The 17284-nt window shown below is 49.1% G+C and overlaps 1 protein-coding gene across 6 annotated transcripts in view; it reads left to right on the top strand.

The window, feature by feature from the left end:
* CNNM2 (cyclin and CBS domain divalent metal cation transport mediator 2) overlaps positions 1 to 13327 on the top strand; it is a 166880-nt gene extending 153553 nt beyond the window's left edge. For 3 of the 6 annotated variants that reach the window (XR_013398353.1, XR_013398351.1, XM_015148087.3), the window contains 3 exons: positions 3967 to 4060; positions 10928 to 11112; positions 11816 to 13327. Coding sequence is in view for 2 of the 6 variants with exons in the window: in XM_015148087.3 (XP_015003573.2) it covers positions 3967 to 4060; positions 10928 to 11112; positions 11816 to 12025 (489 nt within the window). In the remaining 4 variants the exon portion in view is untranslated. Of the gene's footprint in view, positions 1 to 3966; positions 5921 to 7077; positions 7144 to 9034; positions 9695 to 10927; positions 11113 to 11815 lie in introns of those variants that run through there. The other 3 variants (XR_013398352.1, XM_002808512.4, XR_013398350.1) reach the window with 2 other exon arrangements.
* Positions 13328 to 17284: the final 3957 nt, after the last annotated feature.

Below are 17284 nucleotides of genomic sequence, written 5' to 3' on the forward strand. Positions count from 1 at the left end.
ACACTGAGCTAGCGTATCCACCCTGTAACAGTGGATCTCGACTAGATGGAGTCCAGAGGGAAGATGGCAGATCCTCCCCTGCCTGGGATCCTGTCTGGAAAGACAGAGGAAGCATCAACTGGAATGGCAGTGGTCTGGAGTTTTGAGTCTTGCAGCTGCCCTTGCTTAATCGGCCGACTCAGCTACACTGCCTTTGAGGGAGTCCCTTGAGAGGCCAGGCACACAGTTTCCAGGGCTGGGGCCACTCGTCACAGACAGAGCCTTAAAGCAATGATTCCCAAAGTTTGCGGCTTGCTAGAATCACCTGGAGAGCTTTTTAAATAAAATCCTCATGCCCAGATTCACCTATATCATTAAATGAGAATGCCCGAGGGCCAGAGCCAGAGTCAGTAATTTGGGAATCTCTGCTTTGAGTGTACAAGGCAGAGCTTCATGCCTGAGTGGAACCACTGCACACTTCCAAGAGACAGATGGTGTGAACCTATGGATTAAATAGAGGGGAAAAAAGATGCATGGTTTTCTGTTTTATAGTCATGTTTTGGTAGTGCCAGCCCTACTGGGCCTGACAGTTTATCTCCAAAGAATAGTGACCTGACATCTCTCTGCAGGGACACAACACAAAAGCCCCTGTAATTTGTACAACAAATGCTCCAGATAACTGGAGACCCCCAGGAATGGAAGTCACCATGAGGCTCCACTGCATTTGACCCTTCCTCCCGATTTCCTGCACGGAGGGTCAGCCTCAGAGCTGGTCACGCAGCCACTCTTGAGGTTACAAACTACAAAGCAGACATTTGCAGCCAGCACATAAGTGTCAGTTCAGGAAGAGCTGGACACAGAATTGGGGAGACACGTACCGCAGCCACTCCTGTGTTTGTTGCTATCTCTGAACCTTGTTCCTCCCCTCCTCTCTGAAGGGACCCTACTTCAGGGACTTCCCCAGCACCCAGAGTCCCGAATTTTCAACAGCCTTCCTGTGGTCCCACAGATGGGGACGTCCTGCTGCCTGTCCCTCTCCTGCCGGGACCACCGTGCCCCCACTGAATCCTCTGTGGGGTAGGAAAGCCTCCTGCAGCCCCCAGCGGCCTGTGGTCAGTGATGCTGCTCCCCGGCGGCCTTGAGCACCTGAGGCCCTGACCGTCCTTGCCCCTGGAATTCTCCTGTCCCCTGCTCTTCTGCCATGGTGCTGCTCTCTGGGCCTCCCTTGTCAGGCTCTGCCGTGGTCCTGTTACGGTTTCAGTTTTCCCTCCTGCTCTCAGTTGTGGGCCACGCTTCAGTCCTTTTCCTGTCTCAGGTCCATGTCTCCAGCCCTGACCTCTCTCTAGACCTTCTTTCTCCCACTCGTGGTGTCCGTGTTCCTCAGCCCCTCCCGATGGGCCTCTGGTTCCTATACTCCTGTGTCCCTGATGGCTTCTCTGAATCCCTTATCAAGAGCTTCTCTACTGCAGTCCCTCCTCAGCCCTGTGGCCGCCACCCTCGCAGAAGCAAACTCTGTTCCTCCACCCAGGACCCAACCACGCCAGCCCATCGCCTGGGGATCTGCTCACCCAGCTGCCTTCCAGACCTGCCCTCACTCCTCCCTGCAAATCCAGAGCCTGGCCGGCCGCTGCTGCTGCCCTGGGCTTCCCCCGTGCTGTCCCCTTCTCTTGGTCATCCACGGCTTTTCCTTCCTGTGTGTGATTTGTCTTTATGTAAGAACAAGAAGTAAGATTTTTCTGGGAGCTTCTGTTCCCAATGTCTTTTTCCTCATGCTGAGCTCTTGTGTGCCATGTTGTGGGCCATTGCTTCTCATGTGCTCACCTGTCCCTGCTGCATGGTCAGCCTGTGGGGGATGACAGCTGTCATCTCCGACTCCACAGTGTCACCTGTAGGGCCCTGCCCGTGTGGGGAGGGTTTTCATTACCTGCCCATTTGCAGGTGGATTTTTATATCATGGGTAGAGTTATAAGTTTATACAGCAAGATAATTGGCTAGGGACTGGTGAACTGTCATTTCTGTTGAACATGAAAACCTGAAAGGCAGTAGTTCATCTTCTGAAGAAATGACCCAAGAAAGAGCTTTCGTAATTGGAAACTTAATATAAAATAATAGTTTGCATCAGGTGGCATAGCATCTTTTTTTTTTTTTTTTTTTTGAGATAGGGTCTCATTCTGTGGCCCGTGCTGGAGTGCAGTGGCACAATCACGGCTCACTGCCTCACAGGTTCAAGTAATCCTCCCAAGTAGCTGAGACTACAGGTGCACGCCACCATACCTGGCTAATTTTTGTATTTTTTGTAGAGATGGGGTCTTGCTGTGTTGCCCAGGCTGATATTGAACTCCTGGGCTCAAGCAATCTGCCCGTCTCGGTCTCCCAGAGTGCTGAGATTATGGGTATGAACCACTGCTCCCAGCCTCCTAGCACCCTGATGAAGAGCTTGTTCTTTACTAAATCTTGCTGATCCCCCCTCCCTTGATTTGTGGGAGGGGAGTGATTTGTCTACTGCGTTGAGTTGTGCGCATTAAATGAATTCATAAAACACTGATGTGTTAGCACAATTCCTTTTCTTTTTTTTTTTTTTTTTTTTTTTTTTTTTGAGACGGAGTCTCGCTGTGTCTCCCAGGCTGGAGTGCAGTGGCGTGATCTCGGCTCACTGCAAGCTCCGCCTCCCGGGTTCACGCCATTCTCCCGCCTCAGCCTCCCAAGTAGCTGGGACTACAGGCGCCCGCCACAACGCCCGACTAGTTTTTTGTATTTTTAGTAGAGACGGGGTTTCACCATGTTAGCCAGGATAGTCTCGATCTCCTGACCTCGTGATCCACCCGCCTCGGCCTCCCAAAGTGCGGGATTACAGGCTTGAGCCACCGCGCCCAGCCTACAATTCCTTTTCAATACATGGCATCTTAATTTTTGTTCACCCATTGTAAAGGATGCCTCACACAGTTGTAGTAATGGGAACAAGAGCATTTCTGACCCTTAGCCTGAAAATCTAAAAGTGAAACTGACTTATGAGAGCATTTCAGTAGCCCAGAAAACACAGTGAACACCTACCATGCAGGGATTATAGTGGACCCTAGGGTTCCAGGGATGAATAAGACACTCTGTCCCAAAAGAACTCATCAAGGTAAAGGAGAAGTTGTAGACAAGTTAGCGAAAGTGAAGAAAAGGGAAAATCTTAGGGGGAGGAGAGGGGAACTTTGTTTTAACGGAAGGAGACTTTCTTCAAAGTGCTTTTCCAAGACGGGAGAAAAATCCCCTGGAGCTTAAGTGCCTCCAGGAGTGTAGACAGCAAGTTATCGGCCTGCGAGGGTCTGTTCAGTGGTCAGAACACCGTGCTCGTGAGACGAGAGTGGGCTCTACCCGGGTTATTCCTCTCTGTTCCATGGCCACGAACCATGTCGGCCCTTGACCCTGATTCAGCCCCAGCTCTGGCTCCTTGGACAGCCATCGCCCAGCATCGTCTTGGTGCTCGGTCCCACCGATGGAGCAAGATGTGCCGTCTTTTCATAGCTGGAGGCCTGAAGAATCCAAGAACTACAGATATTGGGAAGATACTAAGTGGACTCACAGAAAGTAAACATTACAGGCCAGGCACAGTGGCTCACGCCTGTAATCCCTTGGGGAGCACTTTGGGAGGCTGAGAAGTGAGACAGGATTACTGGAGCTCAAGAATTCAAAACCAGCCTAGGTAACACAGATCTATCTCCACAAAGAACATTGTATTTTAAGTTTTTAATATAAAAATTATTTTAAAAATAAACATCACATTTACACTGTCACCTCTGCACAATCAGCCAAATCCAGTTTTCATATTTAAAACAAATGAGACACCTCCTCCCAGTGGGAAAGTTGAGCTGAAGCTTTACTCCCTCAATAGTGTTGGGAAAGGAAATTCGACAAAAATCTAAGGAAGGACCAAATATTGTACAGAGTGTGCCAGTAGGCTCTTGCAGCTGGACTGAAAATACCTGCCTTTTCTCTCCACAGGGGAAAGTGGAAGTGGAAGCTGGGAAAGAAGGTATGAAGTTTGAAGCGAGCGCCTTCTCATACTACGGCGTGATGGCCCTGACAGCCTCTCCAGGTACGTTTGGTTCTCAGCCGCATAGGGCAGGGCCACACGTTAGGAAGTAAGGCCCCTCTCCTGTCATCTTTCTCTATCTGCCAGCTGACCCATTCATTTCCTTTTTGAACATTTTTTTGAAGTATATCATATATGCAGAAAATCTGCACAAATCCTAAGTATACACACCTCCATGAATTCTCACAAACTGAACACATGTGTAAAGCGGCACCCAGATCAAGAGACAGGACGTTACCAGCCTTACAGAACTCCCATCGCACTCCCTTTTAGTCACTGGTCCCCCAGAGTAACAGCTGTCTTGACTTCTCAGCCTAATTTTGCCTGCTTTTGAAGTTTGCATAAATGGAGACACTGTGTGTGTTACACAGAGGCTGGCTCCTTTCTCTCAGTGTCATGCTTGTCACGTCACCTCTGTTGCTGTATGTGATCACACTCTTATTTCCTCTTGCCGTGTCTAGTATGCCACTATATGAATACACAGCAGTGCACGTGTCCTTTCATTGCTGATAGACATTGGGGTAGTCCTGTCTGGGGCTACTATGAATATGTGGCTTTGAACATTCTTGTACATGTCTTTGGGTGAATGTGTTTGTCCATTTCTGCTGGGTGTGCACCTGGGACTGGCACTACAGGTCAGAGGGTGTGCCTCTGGATTCAGCTCTGATGTACCCGCTTACCCCCAACCTGTGCTGTGTGAATTCTGGTTGCTCTGTATCCAGCACTTGATATTGTTGAGTCTGTTAAATGTTAGCAATTTGGGAGGTCTTAATTTGCATGTTTCTGAGGACGAATGAGGTTGTTCCTATATACTGACTGCCTGTGGTGGCCGGCTCTTGTCTGGAGAACTGGCCAGTTGAGTCAGCCAGTTAAGGGTGAGTGGCCATGGGATTGACTAAGTTCTCTGAGCACAAGATTCCAAGATGCCAGCCAGCCAGATGTTCCCTCAGACATGAACACAGATACCTGGTGGCTTGCTGGCCGCTGGGGATGGCGATGCTTGGCAGAGTGCACACGCTTGCTATTAACACCTTAGGCAGCCCGAACAGGTCGGGCAGGTCGACAGAGGTGCTGGAGTGCCACCTTGTGGCAAAAACACCAAATGATGTGTAGTTTTAGGAAACCTCATTTACAAACCTCAAACCTAAAAATAACCCATTTTAAAAGAATTCCTGAAAGCCAGGCTTCAAAGGGACGTTTTTGTGACGTTGGTCTTCATCGACTGCTCTACCCAATAGTCTGAGGAACCCAAAGATGTTTTGGTTAGAAAGTCACTGAGACGTCAAGAATTCTATCGCATTTCTAAACTTCCTCTGTCCCAAACACCCCTTCTCACTATCCTGTTGCAGGTGTTTGAGTCCTGGGGGCACAGTGTTCCCACTGTCAACTGCTGACCAACACCCATACGCATTGTGAACATAGGCCTGTCTGACCCTACTTAATGAGTAGGTTTCTGTCGTAAACTTGAAGGTGACCTTCGTTTTCACTGCTTAGTGACAGAGATGGGGTAGCTCTTACCTAGGCATGAGAAGACCTGGGTTGTAGCTTCAGCTACATCACAGGCAGGTCGTGTGATGTTGAGCGAGCCTCTTGGTCTCCGCCTTAAGAGGATATAATGATACCAGCTCATGTGATTATTAGAAGACTAGGATGCAGTGATCCTCACACAAGTGCCTTTTCCCCTTGAAAACACGAGGGGAAATGTGGGTATAGCAGAAAGGTGCCATGACTGTGACGAGTTTTGGCAGCTGATCTCAAATTAGCCCCAGGTGAGCAGAACCAGATTTATAAGATGACTTTGAAAAGAAACTAGGAGTGGGTTGTACATTTCTACCAATTACTGGTTCTGAAACATAAATATCAGCCCAGTTTCTGTTGAACTGTAATGGAAGGACAAGTCTCATTCAGAAGAGGATGTGGTGAGCAGCCCTCTGAGTCTGGAACTGCTAAGAAGGAAGGGGAAATCACTTGAGGTCAGGAGTTCGAGACCAGCCTGGCCAACGTGGTGAAACCCCATCTCTACTAAAAATACAGAAATTAGCCAGGCGTGGTGGCACATGCCTGTAGTCCCAGCTACTCGGGAGGCTGAGGCAGGAGAATCGCTTGAGCCTGGGAGGTGGAGGTTGCAGTGAGCCCAGAGCATGCCACTTTACTCCAGCCCCGGTGACAGAGTGAGACTCCATCTCAAAATAAAAAAGTGGGGGGAATTTCATTAATGGCATCTTATCTATTCCAAAGCCTAGTATTTTACTTAACTTTATGCTAAGATTTGGGATTTTGTATATTCATTGAGAAGCACAGTTAGTAGACATCTCAAGGTAAAGTTTCTGTTTATTGATGTTCGCCGTCTGGGGAAAGCCTGCAATAATCAGTTCTTAAGAACTGCCTGCCCCAGAGGCATGATTCCTGCTCAACATTTCATGTTCTGAGACTTTTCAGTCTGATGGGGTGGTGAGAAGCGGTGATGAGGCTGACTCTGGTCTGCATTCCCAGGAAATCTGTGTATGCGTTCTTTACTTACTTTCCTCTATTTTGAGATTTGAAAGCATTCCTAACAATTCAGAGCTTCAGGTCAAAATTAAAATGAGCTAAAGTTGCACATATGAGAAGCTGTAGGCTGTGCAGTGAGTGAGTATTGGGGTGTAGGCACCAGCAGTTTGGGTCAGGTTCTTAGGGCAGTTGACTAATTGAGCTCCCTTTTGTGCAGCTACTGGTGATTTAAGCCCTTAAGAGTCGCACCTTTTGAACTATCAACCCCAATTAGTTATTATTGGCTTAAGAGATTTCGTGGTTAGTAACAAGCCCATGGGTAGGATTTCTCCTGGTCTTGGCCTCCCTGTATTCCTCTTCCTGGAAAGCAGTGTGTGCTGTTTTGTTTCTATACCATACCGACTTGCATTTCTGCAACTGAATGCGCATATTGTATTGGTAGAACAAGTATCCCCTCCTGTCCCTTGATTACAGAGATCTCTTTTCTTGCCTTTTGATGTGATCTCACCCTGTTTTTCTCCATTTTTCAGTTCCTTTGTCCCTGTCTCGTACCTTTGTTGTCAGCAGAACAGAGTTGTTAGCAGCAGGTTCTCCAGGTAATTCTGCATGCTTCCTTTCCGTAATTCTCCCGATTGCCTCCCCTGCCCCCCATCACGCCTGGCTGGCTGGGTCTGCTCCCTTTACCTGGACAGGCTGTTTTCGTGTTCCTTGGAGCACTAAAGCTCTAAGGTTCTGTAACTTTATAGCGAGCTCTCCAGGAAAGCATAAGCCACAGCAGGTAGAGAGTCCAGAACACCGCAAAGTCGCCATGCACACAGTAGCCACGAAGCATGGAAAGGGAGAGCTGCTCTGGCGTGGATTATTAGTGCTCCCTGCCCGCGCGGCTGACCTTGAATTTTCAGGTCAGCAGTAGGGGACTGTTCTTGGTTCTTATTCTGACCTCAGCAAGTCATGGTGTGTGGAGTTTGCAGAGGCCCTGAGAGCCTCAAACCCTGAGGCCGCTTTTATAGAGCCCATTTGCCAAAGGCCTGAGACCTGTAAACTCTTCTTGGTAAGCAAGAAAAATACCCCATCCACACAGGTGCACGACATTCCTGTCTCCTGGGTTCTTCCCACATCTGTGTGAGCGGAGCGTGAGCGCCTCTGCTGTCCGCCAGGCAGGCGGCCCTGCTTCTCCCCGCCACCTGACTTTGTTTTGGAGTGAACACCCAGCACATTCCTATCCCACTGCTGCCGACTGCCCTGCAGGAGAGGGTGGCCGGGCCTAGCTAATACGTCCAGCCATTAAAAAGAAGGGAAAAGGCTTAATCTGTCTTTAATTAAAATTGCTGGGATTTCCTAGTTGGTAACACAACTTTCCTATATTTATCTTCAGAGTTTTTTCCATAATTACTATACTGTCATAAAACTTTGGAACATAAATTTGGCCACAAAACCTGACCTGAACTGGGGGTCAGTCACTACGGTTTTCGCTCTACTTGTTGTGAATCCTCGTCTGTCTCACCAAAAGTTAATGTGTTTGCAGACGAGGGCCGCCCCAGAATTACTGGGTGGTGTATGTAACATGGGGTGTACAGACTGTATCACCTTCCAGAATTCAAACATCTCCGGCCCCCAAGGGCTTCAGATGAAGAATGTGGACCTTTATTATTACTATTTTAAGTAAGATGGCATTTGAGGCTCTGAGCAGTGGGCTGAAGCTCAGGGTTGCAGCACCCCTGCTCGCACTGGCACCCGTCGAGCTGTGGAAGGGGACCCGGAAGGCAGGGCCTGCTCCTCCAGAGGGTGGCCATGGAGCCAGGCAGCAGGCTCTTGGCAAAGGAGAGGATCTACTCACACAAACAGAGGGCAGTGGGGTGAGAGGAAGCAGACTGAGTCTAGATGCTTTGGAAGATCAGAGAAATCGCCCTAAAATCCTCCTCAGGAGAGAACAGGAGACTCAAAAGTACTGCAGGAGACCTCAGACAAGCAAAGTACGTTGAAATGTTTTGTTTTTATAGCCTTCAAATGTTAACACAAACTGTTTCGAAGGCGTCTGTAGAAATGGTGATGAGATAGGTGGCCAAAGCACAGGGATACAGTAGGATCTCGTTTCAAAAAAACGGACTAATCTGTCACCCTGCGTGAAGTCACTGCATGTGCAAAGGCTTGGTCATGGGGTGGGCGCATGGTGGCAAGGTCCGAGAGGAAGCTGACAAGAAAGAATAGAAAATGCCAACTGGGCTCACTTACGGGGTACCTACTCTACTGATGTCAGACAAGCACTTTGTACATTATCTTATTTTTAACCCTTGTCAGACCTTATAAGATGGGTACCAGGGCTGGGCACGGCACTCACGCCTATAATCCCAGCACTTTGGGAGGCTGAGGGGGGTGGATCACCTGAGGTCAGGAGTTCAAGACCAGCTTGGTCAACACAGTGAAACCCTGTCTCTACTAAAAATACAAAAATTAACTGGGCGTGGTGGTACACGCCTGTAATCCCAGCTGCTCGGGAGGCTGAGGTAAGAGAATCACTTGAACCTGGGAGGCGGAGGTTGCAGTGAGCTAAGATTGCACCACTGCACTCCAGCCTGGGTGACAAGAGCAAGACACTCTCAAAAAAAAAAAGGTCCACATTTTACAGATAAAGAATCTGAAACTTAGCAAAATTGGGTCACCTATTCAAAGATCCATTCTGCTAAATATAAAAGTCTGATAAATTGTTAATTTGCCTTGTTCTCGTAGAAATGGAAACAAGGGGAACTGCCACTCTGAATTTAATTTGTCTAACAATGGAAAATTAGTTCATAAATTGACAATTGGAGCGAGAGTTAAGATACAAAAATTTTAGGAGAAAGTGGGCGCGGTGGCTCACGCCTATAATCCCAGCACTTTGGGAGGCTGAGGCAGCCAGATCACTTGAGCTCAGGAGTTCAAGACCAGGCTGGGCAACATGGCAAAACTCCATCTCTACCAAAAATGTAAAAAATAGCTGGGCATGGTGGCACACACTTATAGTCCCAGCTGCTCAGGAGGCTGAGGCAGGAGAATCCCCTGAGCCCAGGAGGTTGAGGCTACAGTGAGCCAAGATCACACTACTGCATTCCAGCCTGGGTGACAAAGCAAGACCCTGTCTCAAAAAAAAAAAAAAAAAAAAAAAAAAAATTAGGAGAGAGCGAACTCATCACCGGAGATTCTTGGAGTACTTATGTTTTGTTCTGAGTGTCCTATTTTAAGACGGCGATGGGGTGAGATGAACAGCTGCAGGATTTATCCTGCAGAAGAGACTTAAGTAGACCATCGCTCTCTCCACCTATCTAAGGGCTATTTTGAATAGCAGAGGAAGAAAAGGCACTAAAGCTCCACACAGAGGAAGCGAGGCTATCATTTGAAGTTAGGGAGGCACGTTTTGATGGGCGCGATGACAAACTTTCCCGATAGCCAAAGGGCAGGTGCAGCCAAGGGCCAGCTCCTCCGAGGGACACATTGCAAAGAGGAGCCAAGCGTCAGATGGGAGAATTGGTCCCCTCCAGTCCTGTGATAGGATGCAATTCAAGACCTGGCCAGGGTGGGCACGCAGTTCCTATCTGCAATAGTTGGTTAGAAAAGTAAAAAGTGAAAGAAGCCTTGGTGAAGGGGCATTTTTTAATGACATTTCTATTAGAAGCCACAGTGAACTTCCCTTTAAGAGCAACAACACCCAGACTGGAGCGCCTTCCACTGTGTTTTAAGGGAGGGATGCTACAAAACCTCACTGAAGACTATAGCGCCCAAGATAACTTATGCAAACACTCGTTAGGGGTTTGGGTTTGGTGTCTTCTAGTGTTATAAAATTCCTGCGACATCCTCGGGCTACCTGATGGGGGATTTTAATGGGGTCAGAGATGAAGATAATAGGTTCAGCTAGAGGGTATGGTATGAGCAGACAAGTATTTTGATCCCTTTATAATACCTACTGATTTAATATTCTCAAGAGTCCCTTGTTTTTACTTCCGGCAAAATAATGAAGTGCTGTCCTCCTGTGGCCTGCGTTTGACACCAAGCAGCTTCTGCATGTTGGGCCTTGGCCCGTCCTCACCTGAGCATCTCACAGCACCCAGGAACGTTCCTCACGAAGGCACACAGTGCAGGGTCTTTGCTGTTAGAGACGTGGGAGGATTGTGTCTGTCACATACACAGGGCCAAGCAGCTGAGATGGGCATATTCTGCTGGTACAGGGAAGCCCACGAGTCTGCCATACGTAGGAGACCCTCTGGCGTACTGTGCGGCCGAGACATCTGGAGTCAGTTGGCTGGGCTTGTGTGGCATTTAGTATTTTTTATTTTGGAAAATAAAGAGCTGGTTTTATTGGCTGTATCTACTTCACTTAAACAGTTGGATTTTTCCCTCCTTTTCCAGGTGAAAATAAGTCCCCTCCTCGCCCATGTGGCTTGAATCACTCAGACTCCCTGAGTCGAAGCGACCGGATTGACGCCGTCACACCAACACTGGGGAGCAGCAATAACCAGCTCAATTCTTCGCTCCTCCAAGTCTATATCCCCGATTACTCGGTGCGAGCCCTTTCGGATCTGCAGTTTGTTAAGGTGAGAGACCTGAGTGCAGCATGGCTGGACCTGGCAGTTACGTGTCAACTTCCCTGGCAAATTGTCTGTTTTGCCCTTTGCCCTCCTCGGAGCTCTCCCTTTGTCACTCTGTGGTGCCCTGCCTTCCATTCTCAACTACAAACCCTGTCTTCGTCTGTTGTGCCCAAGCCTCAGGTTGAGAAAAACGTTGATCTTCTTGGTTCTATCCAATGAGCTGCCAAATGAAATGTAGCTCTTTCGGGGAATGGGAGCCAGAGATCCTGGAAAATAGAGTAGCCCCTTTTCAAAGAGCTCCTGGGTGCGTGGCTCCCTGCCTGGCCCTGGGAAGGCTGAGGTCAGGAGACTCGGGAGGGTCTCGGCGAAGGCTCCAGCTCTGTCTTCTGCCCGGCAGTCAGGGTACTTACCTTGGTCTGAAATAAAGATGACTTTTGGAGAACAAACCAGCTTTAGCTGGGGGAAACCAGTTTCTGTTTTCTAGTCCCTAAAAGTTTGAAACTATATTTGGAAGTGGGTTACATCAGTAAGAACTGACTTGTTCACCAAAGTCAACTTGACCTTTGAAAAGTGGCTCACTGCACCCAAGTGTGATTTTTCTCCTAGAGAGGCTGCTGTGGGCCTGTCAGGGGATTGAACATGTGGAGATAAGAAAACCTAAAAATAAGCATTATCTTGGTTTGTTTTCTGTGCCATCTTCTGGCCCCAGATCTCAAGACAGCAATACCAAAATGCCTTGATGGCATCCCGGATGGACAAAACCCCTCAGTCTTCAGACAGTGAAAACACTAAAATCGAATTGACTCTTACGGAGCTGCATGACGGGTTGCCAGACGAGACAGCCAACCTGCTCAACGAACAGAACTGTGTGACGCACAGTAAGGCCAACCACAGCCTGCACAACGAAGGCGCCATCTAGGCCGCACTGGCTGCACCCGCCCAGGCCTGCACCCACCCACTCCCGAGGGCCCGGCCCCGTCTGCCCATGACTTCACTGGTGTGAGCTTGTCCGCCATGCTGCACCCTGCAACATCCTGAGACCAAAGACCTTGTGCCCTTCCCAGGAGCCGCGGAGGAGGACGGTGAGGGGAGGAATGGAAACTAGAAATATGAAGTTGGCGGCCGGGGCATGGCGTTCAAGATTTTGGAGATGAACTGATTCCGCCCAAATAGAATCATGTTTATTTTTTCAGCTCTCCCCTTCATCGTTATTCACGCTCTTTGCCCTCGATTTGCATGAAGTTGAAAATTGTCGCGATTTATTTTTTCAAGAGATCATGTTTTTAAAGTGTCTTTTGCAGAGTTTTAAGTTGTTCTGTCTGAACTCTGCTGTGATCCCATGATGTGACCCTAATAGGCTGGACTTGCCCCTCCGGTAGCCTTCCTTGGCCCTCCCAGGGAGGAGCACCCTTCCTCTGTGCCCCAGTGGGCATCACTGTCGAACTCGCTGGCTGAATGAAGAAGACCGTGTTACTGCAGAGCCTGCCAAGTGTGTCATCACGGTGGGGTGTAGCCTGCCTCAGAGGGACCTGCAGTCGCCTCTCTGAGCTCAGTGGTATTTTGAGAAGTTAATGTTTAACTGTACCCCTTTCCCTCAGGAAGATTTAACATTTGCTTGGGAATGTGATTTTGCTCCCACCCTAAGGAATTTTTATCACCAAAATGAATATTAATGAATTTAAAACCCATGGTTTATCATTGGCAAGAGGCAAGTTGACTTCATCCTGTCATTCCAGCCTGGGGTCTCCCAGCCAGCCCTCCTCCCTGACCCAGTGCCCAAGCTCACAGAGTGTCGCCGCCCACCTCCCTGGTCCTTGCTCTTGTTAACCCAAGATGCTGCTACACAGATGCCAAATGGAAATCTTCCACGGGGCTGTTCAGTAAACACGTGATGTGGAGTGCAAGCTCCTCCCCTTCCCGCTAGGACATACGTTAACAGAAAAGGAGTCGGACCTTCTAGCTGCACTCTACTGTGTGCCGGGAAGGCATTTCTAGACCCATGTTTTTAAAGGAGGGAACTTTGGGGATTGCCAGCCCCTGCTCCTCCTCCCAGGGAGCCAACTGTCCCTCCTCCCCTGTCCCTGGGCCCATGGGGCCTGGCAGAGTGGCTGTGTCCCCTGCCTGAGGGCCTCTGCCTCCTCCCTCAGATGCGGCCCATGCCAGAGAGGCTGCCTGTACAGCCAGGGTCAGTTTGGCCCCAAACAGGGATTCAGAAACCAAATGCGTGTTGTGGCCATTTTATGTGTGTCTCCGTCTTATTTTAATACCAAATTCATCATGTAGTGAAATTATGTCAGGAGGTATTTGAGTGACTGAATTCTTAACTATAGCTTATCTGTGTTTTGTTAGCCTGAGGGATATGTGCAGGTTGTTGGCGCTATTCATACACTGAAATGAAATCATACTGACCAGTGTACACACGAGATGATCAGTCCTCGCCACATCCATCACTAGGAAAGGAGAGAGCGTTTTCTGTTTAGGCTCACTGCGCGGAGGGAGGCCTTGGCTAAGCAGCAGTATTCTCCTCCCTACTCCAGGTAGGAAGTCTGTTCAGCCACGGCTGGGCTGTGTGCAGGGCAGGGAGCGTGGCTGAGGAGCAGACAGCAGCGGGCAGCCTGGTGAGCCGTTCGGTGCCTCACGTGTCGTGCATGCCCGGCTTAGTATTTCCTCTGGGATGTCAGTCCTGGAGTGTCTTCCTCAGAAGGTGCCATGCCCCTTAGTAGGGGGAAGTACTGATCTCACTTGGTGTAGAGGGTGCTGAGTGGCCTGCTACTGGCATGCAACCTGCCCCTGTGGGATGAAGCCCCACTGTGTAGCTTGACCTTAGAGGGGAGCCCACTCTAAGCATCCTTTTTTTAAACAGAGCCATCCAAATATAAAAGTCAGTTTCTTAAGATGCCTGTCCCTGAGCACAGCACCAGTGTGATGAGTGTGTAAAGATGATGAGTCCCTGCAACAGAGCGAAGCCTGGCCCATGCTGGGGGAGGGTGTCTGTCCCCCACTTCGGTCCTGCGCAGTGCTGGCCTTCCCTGAGCGCTGGGGAGTCAGGCCTGCCTAGCCCGGCTTCTCTGGCCTCAGGAGCTCCGCCCTGTCAACCTGCCCGGGCTCACATCTGCTTCTCCACACAGTCTGTCTCAGGGATGCCTTGCTACTGGGAGAGCCTCTGGAATAGAGCTAGTGTGTTGGTGCCCTTTTCAGAGCTCTGCTGTTCCTTTATGAATCCTAAAGCACAGTCTGGGAAGAGGAGAGGGGATGCCAGCTGCTGCCTCTGACTTAAGGGAGAAGCAGACGTCTTCATACTGTCTTACCTGCTCGGCGTGATGGCTTCTTGCAAATTATTCTCTTATAAAAGAGCTTGGCAGGAGCGGCTCATCAGTGGGGCTCCCAAAGTTTGAAATTTTAACTGCCAAGTTCGTATTCGTTTTCTGTTATTCTTTACCTTCTATTAGTCACACTATTTGATAACATTAAGGAATCTAAAATCCTGTCAGATGTTAACATCTCTGACAGGAATGAAGGTTAACATCTCTGGGGAGAGCATAGGACCCTTCAAACAACACTCATGTCTGAGCAACCAGATTCCTCTTCCAGGCCCCACTTTCCCTCAGGAAACCAACCTTTCGGATGGTTGGAGGAGAAACGCTGGGCTCTTGCTTGTCTGGGGCAGCAGGAGAAGGACTTTGGCTTGGAAGGCCTCTGCCATTCATCTCTACAAAGCCAGTGGGGTCCGGCAGAGAAGGACGGGGGATAGCTGCAGTCTCGACGTGGCTGCTTTTCGGCGCCTCTGCTGGACTGCCCTCCCATGGCTGCGACCTTTCCAAGTGTGGAAAGGAGTGGGTCAAGTGGATCAGATGCAGACCCCTGGATACTGACAGGAGGCCTCACCCTCCTTTACGGGGTCTCTCCGGGTGGGACGGGGCCTCCCCTCCTCCTGAGCAGCCACTGGTGCCCCGTGGTTCCGCTGGAACTAAATCCCTAGCATCCAGATGGTCCTGGGACGCTCTGCCTTCTCTGTAAAGGAGGAGGGCTTTTCTCCTGCTGTCTTGGAGGTTCCTTCCCTTCACTGCTTGTCCCATATGCATCAGGCAAATTCAAACTCATACATTTAAACTCTTAGGAAAACAAAATCTTAAGACTTACACAGATATTGGGGTGCTAATCAACTAGCTTAAATCTTGGTTCTTACATATTTTGAACTTGAAAGGGTACATTGAACTCTGTTCTTTCTTCCCTCCTCACCTCACTCCCTGCAGGGAGTTAAATGCCATGTTGAAGCGGTTGGCATCCCCAAGTGGGAGGGAATGGGGCAGCTTACCATCTTCTAATGTGACTTCAAGGAACAATGCAGATGTTGAATGCAGAGCTCCACACTAATATGGAACAATAACTGTGAGTATATTTACCTGTGCTGTCCTCAGCACTGTATACTAAAGGACCAGCTTTTCCAAGCCTAGGAAAATAATGGTAGATACAAATAGAAATACATTTTCCCTAGGAAATGGAGCAATAGGAATTTGAGCTAAGCAGGAACCATGAACTTCTGCCCTCAAATTCTGTCTTCGGGTTGAGCAGACCTGTGTAGGCCCTGGCTGATCAAGCCTGTGTCCTGCCTAGTGAAAACACAACCCCTCTGTCATCTGAAAGCCAGCTGGGGATCTGTAGCCATCCTCGCCTTCCCTAGGCCCAGGAAGGTGAGGGCTCCTGGGCAACCAGGCTTGTCCCTGTTGTTCCCCAGGGGTGATCTAGGCCGATGACTCACCTGGCTGGCACATGAAGGTGCTCACCTTGTTCTCTGGGGCTCCAAGCAAGAGCAGGCCAGGGAGGGCTGGCTTTCCACACTGCATTACATGACCCGAGCTCCCTGGTGGCATGGGAAAAACTCCCCTCTGCTTTTGAGCCCAGAATGGGCTTTTCTTTGCAAAGAGTTGAGGAGAAATACAAGACTAAGCTGGCAGGTTAGGGTCTGAGAGGCCTCTGAGGTACCATTGCTTACTTCTTTACTGAGGAAACTGGCTCTTGTCCTGGGCCATGTAGTTCCATTCTGGGCTCTAGACTAGTGGTGCTTCTGTCCATCAAGGGTATCTGGGTGAGGTGTAGGTTAACCCAGAATTAGTAGGGATATGGGGGTTTGAATAGGAAAGTGATTTGGGGATTCAGAAATTTTTCTGATGTAATTTATCAATGAGCAACTTCTCAGTTGAGTTTTATACCTCAGGGTCATTTGCAAATCTTTTATCTTTTCCTATTTCTTAGGTGTTCAGGTTGGTTAATAGGAGAGAGATGTTCAGAGACTTCTAAGTTGAGGTTCATTTGCCTCCATTTGAGGGGTGAGTGGTGCACCAATAGCTTGCTGCTATTACTCAGCAAGGCTGTGACAAGCCGGCCTTCCTCCTCTAGCACTTGCAAGCTTTCTGTCTGCAATCACGGTTTACTTGCCCGTTTCCCTTTTGCTACCTTCTTTCCTATCTGGAGATTCATATTCCAGAGTCCCTGGTCAACCCTACGGACGCAAAGAGGAGACGGCAGTTCACAGCAACTGCATAGAGCAGGGAGCAGCTTTCCTCCCACCATCCTAGGCAGGGGACCTTCTTTGCTTCTCAGACCTGAGCTCAAGTAAGCATGTTCTGTCTGTATGCTAGAGCCACTGACATCATCTCTACTAGAATTGTTTTAAGTATCTATTGATGGGAAATACCAGGTTGAACTTCAAACAGCAAGGAAACAAAGGTTCTAGCTGCAAGAGAATAAAGTTCCAGGTGTTTGTATGCCGAGGTTTTTATGTACACAGATCCAATACATACTGTAAGAAAGTCTTGAGTACACAAGGTTTTCAGGTTTTAATGCCCATTGGGACCATGAACAAATGAGAATGACTGGGAGCATTGTCTTGCGTCGCTTGGAATTATGCCTTCTGGCATGTACCCACATCTGATCCACATGGATTCACTTTTAGGATGCAATTCTTTGGGGGGCCAGATTCCGCTGCAGATTCACCCTGAAGAGAACTATCCAATGGGCCTGGTGGGGCTTGGGTGCCTGCCCTTTTTGTTGGAGGCTCAGGCTTCAGAGCGAGCAAAGTTGGGAAGAATAAGGTCTTAGGATTCTCATTCCCCAGAGAGCCCCAGCCTCGCTTCTGATTCATTACTCCCCAAGTCTGAAGTCTACTGTGAAGGTGAAG

Source organism: Macaca mulatta, chromosome 9 (assembly GCF_049350105.2).
Source record: "Macaca mulatta isolate MMU2019108-1 chromosome 9, T2T-MMU8v2.0, whole genome shotgun sequence".
In the NCBI taxonomy this organism is placed as follows: Eukaryota; Metazoa; Chordata; class Mammalia; order Primates; family Cercopithecidae; genus Macaca; species Macaca mulatta.